The sequence below is a fragment of the Chiloscyllium plagiosum genome, unplaced genomic scaffold (assembly GCF_037043375.1).
Source record: "Chiloscyllium plagiosum isolate Xiang-an unplaced genomic scaffold, Cpla_swu_hap1 HiC_scaffold_9, whole genome shotgun sequence".
Lineage (NCBI taxonomy): Eukaryota > Metazoa > Chordata > Chondrichthyes > Orectolobiformes > Hemiscylliidae > Chiloscyllium > Chiloscyllium plagiosum.
The window spans coordinates 63,620,373-63,632,085 of record NW_028270147.1 but is presented as its reverse complement, the minus strand read 5'-3'; the positions used below and the strand labels follow the sequence as shown (position 1 = coordinate 63,632,085).

Genomic DNA, 11,713 nt, shown 5'->3' with positions numbered 1-11,713 from the left:
ATGGAGTTAAATCCCTTTCGGAATTTCGTCTTCAGTCATTATTATTTCAAGCCAATTCAGTAAAAAAAAAGTATAATCTTTCAGAGGTAGAATCGCCCCACACAACTTGGTCAATAAGAAACTTCAAAGTAAAAGCTTCTTAAGATTAAATAATAAAACAGTTTGGCTATTCAGGATTCTTGTGCTGCTAACTGTATCTAAGGCTCTTGCCAACTTACACCGACAGCTAATTCTCTTTAAATTATTCTGTTAAATTGGTGAGCATTATAAAACTGCGCCTGCTTCTTTCGTTTTATTTGCATTATTTGTAGTTTGAATATTTTATTTACGAAATAAATAGCAGTCCAGAGAGCCCAAATGTGAATCATTAGGGGGACGGATAAGCTTCCATTGACTCAAGGGTTGAGATCTGTTTTTGTTCATCTTTCTCGGATGTACAGTCACCAGAACGCCAACAGATTTAAAAAAATCTCTTTGAAACGCGTTTTTAAGTTATCGTTTAGAAATATTTTTCAGCGTTGAATTTAAAGAATGTACTTAAAACGTTTGCACTTAGAGAAAGCAAGGCCTGAGTTAATCCACTTGAAAAATTTTTGTTATGGCGAAACTGATATCATGAAAACCTCTTCAGTGACTTGCGTGGTCGAGTGTATTCTCTTACAATCTGTAAACTTTACACATTTATTATGTCTTGTATCTATACCATATCCCTCTATCAGAAGGACTACATTATACAAGTTTAATATGGTTATTAGATACAGTATAAGTAACTTTAATAATATACATACCGCTGATGACATAACAACTGACAACATTGCAATATATGCAGACTGTTTTCAACTGTCAGAAAAGCACATTAACATTCAGGGAAAATATCTAGTAAATTTATTTCAAAAGTTACATTGCGATCAAAATTGAAGCAATCAAGGAGACATAACTTATTGAGGACTTGGTGAAACATCTCCATCCAACAAGGAATTCATTCATACACAACAGCTGCAACGTTGAACGCTTGATTTGAAATAATTACTTCAATGGTTTTAATAATTTACGGAAGTTCACAATTTTACTGATTTTGTTCTTTTGATCAATTCTTTACACGAGGAATGATCATAAACGCAAAAGCGAAAAGTAATCAGCCACCCAAGTCTCATCGGAATGAGCAAAACGAATCCAATTAAATCGCTTTACTTTTGCATTACAGCTAAGGAATCCAATTAAATGCCATTCTCAAACCTTGTCAATATTCAGTTCAACTTAAATATATTCGAGGTTATGTATGAGATATCTAATTAAATAAAACTAATTGCCTCAACTGGTTCCATTATAACGTATGATGACAAATGAGGCTAAAATAATGTTAATTTTGGCAGCAATACAAGGAAAGGAGCACAGCAGAAAGTTTGAAAACCGATGCTGTTGGCCCAGGTGAAACAAGCTCACATAGGTTCACCAGAACGCAAGGGTTGAGCCATTCGCTAGAGGCATATGAACTTGCATGAAAATAAATTAATGAATCATAAACAAGAAAAAAAACAAAAACTGCGGATGTTGGAAATTTGAAACAAAAGCAGAATTTGCTGGAGAGACTCGGCGGCTCTGGCAGCATCTGTGGAGAGAAAGCAAAGCTAACGTATCGGGGCCAGTGACCTTTCTTCAGAGCTAATGAATCCTGATGTTTTCCTGACCTGGTCTGATCTAATTCCTTCTTATCTATACATTGTGGCTTAATGTCCTTCACTGCGAGAAATGAATGTGAACCCATACTTTAAGTCAATCTACCTTCCTCCTTTCTATTAAGTAGGTTTCTATCCCTACTGATTTCAGGAGGCCCGTGTTCCAGTCCCATTTGCTCCAGTCCCGTCTGTAATAATGTCTCTGAACAGGTTGATCAGGGAAATATCTTAACTAGGTCCCACTCCCGTCAGTTCCCTAATTTCTTCTCGTCATTTTCAAAAATTATGCCCTTTAACATGTTTATTCATGTAAAGGACAACTTTTAATAGGACAATACGAAAATCGGGAACGAAATGACAATCTAACTGATCTTTCTTTGTATCCATGAATTCCGTCCCTTAATTTAAACAGTCAACTTGAAAATAAACCCGGGCAGCATTTTAATAAACTCCGGTATATTATTGGAATGAGAAATGGACCAACGTGTGAAATGGATGCAGGTAATGACTGCCTTTTAGTTTAAATAAACTATTAGATAAAATGCACCCACCTATCCCACGGGGAATGTAGACAATTTTTAAAGTTTAGTACTGAAGATTGAGTGTATCCGGAAAACCTAAATGAAAGAGATGGTGATGAGCTAAGGTTAAGTGAAGTGTTCCCTTGGTAAAGAGCCAGCGAGAGATTGTTACATTGTCACAGTGTTCCAGGGAGTGGGGCGGGCACGTCATCAGGAGGCGCCGGCGGGAGAGCGGCGCATGCGCAGGCTCGGTGAGTCGCTGGAGAAGGGGAGAGCGACCCGGGGATGACATGGAGCGATGGAGTCTCATCGGTGTCGTACTGTCGGTCAGCCTGACAGTGCGCTGGGCAGTGTCTCTGAATCCTTACTCAGGTCAGTCCCTTTCAAACCCCCCGTGAGTTGTTGTTCTTCTTTCCTCCATTATTCATCCACGACACTCAATGACCCTGCTCTGCGGAAACAGCTGCTTAACTGTTGTGTCTGAGCTGTAAAGGCTGGCAGCAACCCTTTACCTTCAGCAGGCACCATGAAAAATACCAAGGGTTGTGTGGGTTTCGATTGTCGACTTGTTACAGAGACGCGGTTCTTCCGATTATGTTTGACATACTCCTATTTCTTTACGACGCGAATAAAAAAAAAATCACGCTGACGTTGCTTTCCTGTGGTTGTCAACTTTGCAACAAAATACAATTATTGCATCTTCTTTTATGATTCAACTTCCAAATAAGTTCGCTAAGCATGTTTCTCAAATTTGAAAGCAGCTTCTGCTTTATTTATTTTCTTGCAGATTCCTAACCCATTGTTTTATGCATTCGTGGAATGTGGATTTTGCTGGATGGACCATCACTTATTATCCGTTGCTTGATGCCCTTCAGAAGCCTAACGCTTGATAATATTTTTCATGTTTTCTTTTTATTTATCCATGTTGCCTTTTTCTTGTGGTAATATTGTGTCTGCGGTTTTTATTATCTTAGAGTCATAGGGATCTACAGCATGAGAAGATCTTTTGGCTCAATATGTTCACACCACTCAAAAATAACACCTAATCCAATTTCACAGCCATGTATGCCTGAGCATCACAAGTACACTCTTTATGAGGTTCTGCCTCTACCAGCCTTACAGGCAATGAGTTCCAGATTCCTGCCACCCTTTGGGGTAAAAAAAAGTTTTCCTTCACATCTCCTCAAAACTTTCTACCTTTAAATCTATGCCCTTCATCATTGATCCCTCCATAAAGGGGAAACATTTCTTCCCGTCTACCCTATCTATGCCCCTCATAATTTTATACTTCTCAATCATGTCCCTTCTGGAGCTCCTTTTCTCTAAGGAAAAAAATCCCAGTCTGTATAATCTCTCTTGTAACTGAAACTCTCCGATTCAGACAACATCCTGGTAAATCTCCTCTACGCACTGTCCAGTGCTATTGCATCCTTCCAATAATGAAGGTTCCAGAATTGCACAAACTGTTCTAACTGTGGTTTAATCAGCATTTTATACACATTCATGATTAAGGGCTTTTGCCCGAAATGTCGATTTTCCTGCTTCTCGGGAGCGGCCTGACCTGCTGCGCTTTTCCAATGCTACTCTAATCTTGACTCTACGCTCCAGCATCTGCACTACCCACTTTCACCCAGCATTTTATACAGTTCCAGCATAACATTTCTGAGCCTTGACTCATAAAAACAAGTGTCCTATATGCCTCCTTAACCACTTTGTCCACCTAGGCAGAAGTGGGTACTCCAGATGCTCGAGATTAGAGTCAAGATTAGAGTGGTGCTGGAAAAGCACAGCAGATCAGGCAGCATCCGAAGAGCAGGAAAATTGACGTTTCGGGCAAAAACACTGATGAAGAATTTTTACCAAGACGTCGATTTGCCTGCTCCTCAGATGCTGCCTGACCTGCTGTGCTTTTTCAGTACCACTCTAATCTTAACTTTTATCCACCTGTTCTGATACCTTAAATGACTGGTGCATATGCACAGTGAAGTCCCTCTGATCCTGGGTGCTTCCCAGGGTCTTATTGTTCATCATGTATTCTTTTACCTTGTTTGTCCTACTCAAGTGCAACACCTCACATTTATCCATGTTGAATTCCATTTGCCACCATTCAGTCTGCCTATACCCTCTTGTAGTCTAAGGCCGTCCTCCTTACTTTTTAACACCATAACAATCTTTATATTGTCTGCAAACTTAGTGACCCTCCTACATTCAAGGCTGAATCATTTATAACCACAAACAGCAAAGGTAATAATGCTGACCCCTGTGTGGCCGTCTAGGCACAGAGTTCCACTCAGAAAGACACTCCTAAACCGTCAGTCTCTCCTTTGTGCCACTCAACCAATTGTGGATCCAATTTACCATATTTGCATGGATGCCACAACCTCATAACTTTGCTATCATTCTCCATGTGGGCTTTGCTGAAGTCCAAGTAAACTATATCAAAATCATCCAAACACCTGGCCACCTCTTTGAAAAATTTAATCAAGTTGGTCAGACATGACCTCCCCTTAACAAAACCATGCTGACTGTTCTTGATTAATCCCTGGATCTCCAAGTGGAGATTGATTCTGTCCCTCAGGATTACTTCAAATGTTTGCCCCATTTCTGAGGTTAGACCAACTGGCCTGTAGTTTCCTGGTTTCTTGAATGACAGTACACGTCCTCCAGTCCTCTGACACCTCTGCTGTGGCTAGAGAGGTATTGAACATTTTTGTAAGTGCCCCTGCTGTTTCCTTATTCAACAGCTGGGATATGTCTTATCTGGCCCTGCGGATTTACCTACTTTTAAGCCTGCTAGATACTCGGGGCCTCCTTTAATTTAAAAAAAAGCTTCCTGTTTATTTATTCCTTTTTTTCTTTTCCTCTTTCATTTTTATTTTATTTTGTAAGAGCCGTTTATCCTGAGGAAGAGTTGAAATAATTACTTCTGTCTGTCTACCAATAATTCCTTTTCTGTTAAATATTTTCAACTTCTTCAATTTTTATTTTCAAATTGCTGTCATATTTTGTTCTACATTTCAGACTTTCTAGCTTATTTTTCCCCCAAAAGTTCTAGAATGTAGTTCCATAAGTACAGCAATTCATCACTTTCTTATTCACATGACCATTCTTTGTGTGTGTGCCAGATTAAATCCTTAGTCACCGTCTATAACAACTCTTAAAATTGCGGTTGGTCCTTCATTTAAAATTCTTGAAAATTAAAAGCATGGCATTGAGGTAACAGGGTCATGTCTGATCCTCTAATGGAAGAGCAGGCTCAAAGGGCCACGTGGCTTACTACTTCTCCTAGTTTCTATGTTTCTACATTTTTGCTGATTTTGGAGAGTAAGCTTATCAAGGGTTAGGATTTTTTCACAAATAAGCACAATTCCATTGTCACTCAGCTGAGAGATGTTGACCCTCGGGAGAGACACTATAACTAGAAAGCATAATCTCAGAATTAATAAGTGCTAATTTCAGACTTCGATGAGCAGGAATTTCTTCTCTCTGAAGGTTGAAAATCTTTGAAACTTCTTGTCACACAGAACCGTGGGGGCTGAGGTATTGTGTATGTTTATGGATGAGATAGAGAGAGATTCTGGATCAGTTGAGGACTTGAGTTATGAAAAAAAGGCAGGAAAGTGGACATGAGAAATGTTGGATCAGCTGTGATCCTGTTGAATGGCTGAGTAGGCTCAGGAGCTAAATCGCTTGCTTCTGTTCCTATTTCTTATGGTCTTGTATCTCCACAGACTTTTCAGCAGGCCATGTAATAAGCAGTAGCCGAGAAACCATGGATCACGGGAGTGCTTTCTTGTCCCTAGTACAATGATAGTACATCTGATCATTGCTTTGCTGTAGCAGCTGAAATTGTTAATTAACTCTGAGCAAGAACAGGAAGCTCCAGGCCAATCTGTTCTGTCTCACTGAATGTATATATATATAAAAAAACAAAAATAAAGGAAGGCTAATGACCCTCTTGTGTAACACAGATAGTGTCCCTACCCCTAGAACAAAAGATGCAGTTCAAATCCCACCTGCTCTAGAGGAGTGTGATAATATCTCTGAACAGGTTGTTTAGCAAAATAGATTAATGACAAAAGACACAATCTGGGCCATTCTTGTTCTGTTACTTACTTTTCACGAATGACAATATAGTTAAACTCAAGTGTAGACTTTGCCATAGATTCTTTTAGTGAAAGCTGTCTGTTTAAATGTTTTTCACTACGTCCACAGGTGCTGGGAAACCTCCTATGTTTGGAGATTATGAAGCTCAGCGACACTGGCAGGAGATTACCTACAATCTACCCATCCGTCAATGGTTTGTAATCTCACTATTCAATTTATTCATCACATGTACAGGGATCCTGAGGTGTGCTGCTCTGCAATTTCTTTAGATTATTTTTAATTTAAAGTGAGGAATTGCTGTCTTGCTCTGACTTTCCACCCCCTGCCCACCAAAAAAAAATCACCTTTGTGCTGCTGACTGTGCTGATGTTGGCCCTGACAAACTTCAAGTACTTCAGTGAAATATTCATTCTTTGCATGCAAGCCTATACAGTAAAAGTCAAGGAATGTTCCAAGCCTTGAAAGGGGCTGGACATCATAGTTGAGTACGCTCCTTCTCTCACCTCACTTTCTAATAGGAGTCAATGCATGTCAGTTGTGAGTATGGCCCCTGATTTTCTTCCTCTTTCACCAGCCCATGGCACTGAAGTTAATTGTAGCATCCATATGACTGCCCTGTTGAAATGAGCTAACTCAGCAGAGATCTGGGACCATCTTGGTTCAATATCGAGTGGTACAATTAGCTGTAGAATAATTGAGAGAATGGTTGAAAATAAAAGCATGCTGTTGAAGGCTTTACCGTTGCACTTGTCAGGACAAATGCACAAACATCAAAGGGAGTAACAATGTCATGCATGAGTAAAGGTTGCTCTTAGTCAACAAATCAACTGATCAGTTGAGGCATTTGCATGGAGAATGGAGCAGGAAACCAGCTTGTGATTGCAAATCTCAGAACATAATGTCTAATCTTGGATATGATTCAAGTATATTAACGTTATTGTATGTTTGGCATTCTTGCAACTGTCCTAATTAGTGCAAGACAAAAAAAACCTTGATATCGTGTCTCTTTTTTTCAGTGATACATATTTTCTATATTACCGAATGACTTAACAGAGTGTGTGTTGCCAAAATGGGAATTTCGTAAATTCACTGCTGTTCTTTATGTCTGATACCAAGTTGAATTGTTTCTCTCTTCAGGTATTTCAATACAAGCAGCAATAATCTGAAGTACTGGGGCCTTGATTATCCACCTCTGACTGCTTATCATAGTCTAATTTGTGCATATGTGTAAGTTTGCTGTGCTGTCATTGATAATGCTATTCATTATTTAGAATTAGTGATAAGAAATCTTTTAATATAAAATGTAAAATCAGCTAAGGTTCTAGCCCTTGATCAGTGACTACCTTCTTCCTCCCGTTACCACAGGAAAGTGCAGTAGTATGGCTGTTGGGTGAGATCAGGATCGTTCTTGGCTTTGATGCTGTTTGTGTTCATACTTACTGTCTCAGTTTGAAGAATAGCCACTGGTGGTATTGGAATTACACCCCAGCATAAATTACAGATTACAAATGTAAGTTTTAGATATTGCAATGATGCATTTGTCTGAGGGCTTGAGAGATTGTTCAGCTCGCTTAAGCTAACTGCCAAAATGTTGCAGTTTGATACATGGAAAGAAAGCAGTTTGCATGAGTGCTCTGATTGATGAGGACAGGATTAGACTCAAGTTGAGCTCTTTAGAGTCAAGTCAAAAAGCCTTCAGCAATCACTGCTCAAGCTTCCACATTTGGAATACACACCTGGTAAGGTACCAAAGGCAGTCATTTCCTTTGGGAAGACAGAATAGATAGAGATGAATAAATTAAATTTTCTGTCATTCAGTATCTTCTATTGATTGTGTACATTTTACATAAAGTGAAATGCACTTTTATTCCAGAGATAAACTTCTATTTTTTTTTCACTCCAGAGCTAAGTCAATAAATCCTGAATGGATTGCCCTTCATACATCTCGTGGTTTTGAAAGCCTTGGGCACAAGATATTCATGCGAGCAACAGGTAATTAAGAATGTTAAAAATATCTGTAACATTAAAAAAAAAGAAAAGGAAATGAACACCAGGGTTGATGGTTATGGTTGTTAGTGACTGGTCAGTCCAGCACCAGATTCCTCAACAAAACATCCTTAGTTGTTGGAGGGAATCCTGAGGGACAGGATGTATATGTATTTGGAAAGGCAAAGACTGATAGGGATAGATCAACTAGGAGAAAGTGAGGACTGCAGATGCTGGAGTACCAGAGTTGAAAAATGTGGTGCTGGAAAAACACGGCAGGCCTGGCAGCATCCGAGGAGCAGGAGAATCGACGTTTCGGGCATAAGCCCCTCTTCAGGATTCCTGAAGAAGGGCTTATGCCCGAAACGTCGATTCTCCTGCTCCTCGGATGCTGCCTGGCCTGCTGTGTTTTTCCAGCACCACATTTTTCAACACTGGGGATAGTCAACATGGCTTTATGCATAGGAAATCATGTCTCACAAACTTGATTGAGTTTTTTGAAGAAGTGACAAAGAGGATTGGTAGGGCAGAGTGGTGGATGTGATCCATTTGGACTTCAGTAAGGCATTCAACAAGGTTCCTCATGGGAGACTGGTGAGCAAGGTTAGATCTCACAGAATACAAGGAGAACCCGCCATTTGGAAAAAGAACTGGCTCAAAGGTAGAAGACAGAGGGTGACGGTGGAGGGTTGTTTTTCAGACTGGAGATCTGGGACCAGTGGAGTGCCACAAGGATCAGTGCTGGGTCCACAACTTTTCATCATTTATATAAACTATTTGGATATGAGCATAAGAGATATAATTATTACGTTTGCTGATGACACCAAAATTGAAGGTGTAGTGGACAGTGAAGAAGGTTACCTCAGATTACAACAGAATCTTGATCAGATGGTCCAATGGGCTGAGAAGTGGCAGATGGAGTTTAATTTAGATAAATGTGCAGTGCAGCATTTTGGGAAAGCAAATCTTAGCAGAACTTATACACTTAATGGTAAGGTCCTAGGGAGTGTTGCTGAACAAAGAGACCTTGGAGTGCAGGTTCATAGCTCCTTGACTGCCAGAGGAAGCGTTGGAGGCTGGTACAATTGCACCATTTAAAAGGCATCTGGATGGGTATAGGAATAGGAAGGATTTGGAGGGATATGGGCCTGGTGCTGGCAGCTGGGACTAGATTGGGTTGGGATATTTGTTTGACATGGACGAGTTGGACCGAAGGGTCTGTTTCCGTGCTGCACATCTCTATTGACTCCATCTTCAAACATTTCATAAGTAACCTGCTTCCATCATCCTCCTATCAGTTTTACAGATGGTTCTAAAGTATTCAGCTCTTTTTGTTGTGCTTTTATTGTGAAGTAATAAACCATGGCATTCAGGCTTGGACTATATAAATGCCTGGTAATCACATGAACAAAATTAAATCAGCAACCTCCTCATGATGTTTATTCAACAGCTCCAATAACACGGAGTCTTCCAATATAAACTTTTGGTCATCATTCAGCAGCTACTTAACTGAATCCGGTGCATCAATACCATGGCTGCAAGAACAGGGAGGAATGGGTCAACGTTTGATCCCTGAAACCCTGTCTATCTTCCACAAGGTGTTGGTGTTTCTGTTACTTGTGCTGTTTAGAGCCTCTGTCCTTCCCCCATTTTAGGCAATTAAGGTCGCAAGTCTAAATATTCTTCTCATTGTCAGTTATTAAACAGCATAACTTGTAGTTGAAGTAGGCACTTTCAGCAGGTCATCAATGCCAGAAATGTGACATTTAAGCTATTTGAGGCAGCAAAATATCCAAGCATTTAGGGAACTGTGCAGAATGGAAGTGGATAAATGGTTTGATGGAGTAAGTTGCATGAATGATGATGGGCAAATATTACAATGTACTCTGATATTAAATAAATCACAAGATGAAGAGCATATTAAAAACTGTTAAGGATGATAAATTTAGCTTTGTGAAACTGCATCTAATTTAGTGTGTAAGTTTTTTAATTAAATGTGATCCATTCTTTTGTGATGAGTATCATGCAAACTTATTTGTTTGGTTCCTTGAAAACATCTGGGAAAGGGTTTAATTTTAACTTAATCATTGGCATAGATTGAAATGGCAGCACCTCCTTGCTGCAGCACAATCTTTCTAGTGATGTATCTGAGTAGCTGTTAAGGCCTGTTTCACTGGTGACCTTAAGGATTCTTAAAATCACTTGGGGTTATTGGGCTGATTGAGTGTTAATCTCCTTTTCCCACTCCCGATGCAAATGTCGCATAGATCCATATAAAGTAAATCTTAAAGCCATTTCCATGACTGAAAAGATTACCCTTTCCAGTTGTGACTGTAGTGCTACTTACAAACAAGAGCTGATCAACCAGCAACTTGAGTGTCTCCAGGTTTCTGCGATCCACTATGATAGGAGACAGTAGAATTTTGATCCACAATATTCAAACACAGCCTGAAAGATCCAACAAGCACATGGTGTCTTGAAACAGAATTATTCAAAAGCCAATCCCTTCATCTGTGTTATTATTGGATAGGCTATACTTCTGGTGAAACATACTGAATTAGGATTTGTTAGGACAGAGTGGGGTTCTGTGCTGAGACAAGATTGAGGGAAACCATAAGGTTTTGGAGAGACATAGTGGAGCTTGCAAAGTGGTAGGAAGGAGGGGTCCCATAGTGCGATGAGGTGGAGGGGCTGAGTGCAAAGACGATGCAATAAAAGCCAAATACAGTAGGTGTCAGAACTTTGAAAAATAAATAGCACATGACAGGAACACTTCGAAGAATACGCCTTATCATACTAAGGGGAATATTTTTACATTTCCCGTGCCAGACCCCTCCTGTCCCCTCTGAGAGATTGCTTGCTGGATTCTAATTAGCTCTCCACTCTGGCTGTCCTTTTAGCAGTATTCAGGCCATTTCAAATAATTTTAGAAAGGACTTTCACTGCTGGTGAAGACTTTTGTCCATTACTTTGGGTTGAATTAAAGCACTAGTAACAAAAGTGCATATCCACCACTGAGGTGTGAATGCACAGCAGCCTGGCCAAGATTGAGATCTCTCAGTGTCATGTTTAACATTGGCCCTCAAGTCTGCTGTCCATCCTAACTTTTTGACCTGCCAACCACAGAGATTCAAAATCAGAAGGTTTTGTGCTATGATTGGTGTTGGATATTTTTGAGGGATGGAAGATGTGTTAAAGTTGTTTTATATCCATTGATGACAAATATTGGCATCTATGCAAACCTCAACCTTTCTCTCTTTTCCCCTATCCTCCCTCTCTCTCTCTCTCTCTCAACATCCCTCCCCCCTACATAACAAGAAACTTAGAAAGTTATTGATACTTAACCAGTTGTAACTCTACACAAGCTACTTTTGCACAACTGGGATCTGCAAACTAGTTCTGGGGTTTTGTGCAAAGTGTTTC

General features: G+C 39.9%; 1 protein-coding gene across 2 annotated transcripts in view; it reads left to right on the top strand.

Moving 5' to 3' along the window:
* The first annotated feature begins 2,451 nt into the window (after nucleotides 1-2,451).
* Nucleotides 2,452-11,713, top strand: part of alg6 (ALG6 alpha-1,3-glucosyltransferase) — a 58,325-nt gene continuing 49,063 nt past the window's right edge. For both annotated transcript variants that reach the window (XM_087990694.1, XM_087990693.1), the window contains exons 1-4: nucleotides 2,452-2,569; nucleotides 6,413-6,497; nucleotides 7,442-7,531; nucleotides 8,208-8,296. In XM_087990694.1, coding sequence (XP_087846820.1) covers nucleotides 2,488-2,569; nucleotides 6,413-6,497; nucleotides 7,442-7,531; nucleotides 8,208-8,296 — 346 coding nt within the window. In that variant the 5' untranslated portion in view covers nucleotides 2,452-2,487. The remainder of the gene's footprint in view (nucleotides 2,570-6,412; nucleotides 6,498-7,441; nucleotides 7,532-8,207; nucleotides 8,297-11,713) is intronic.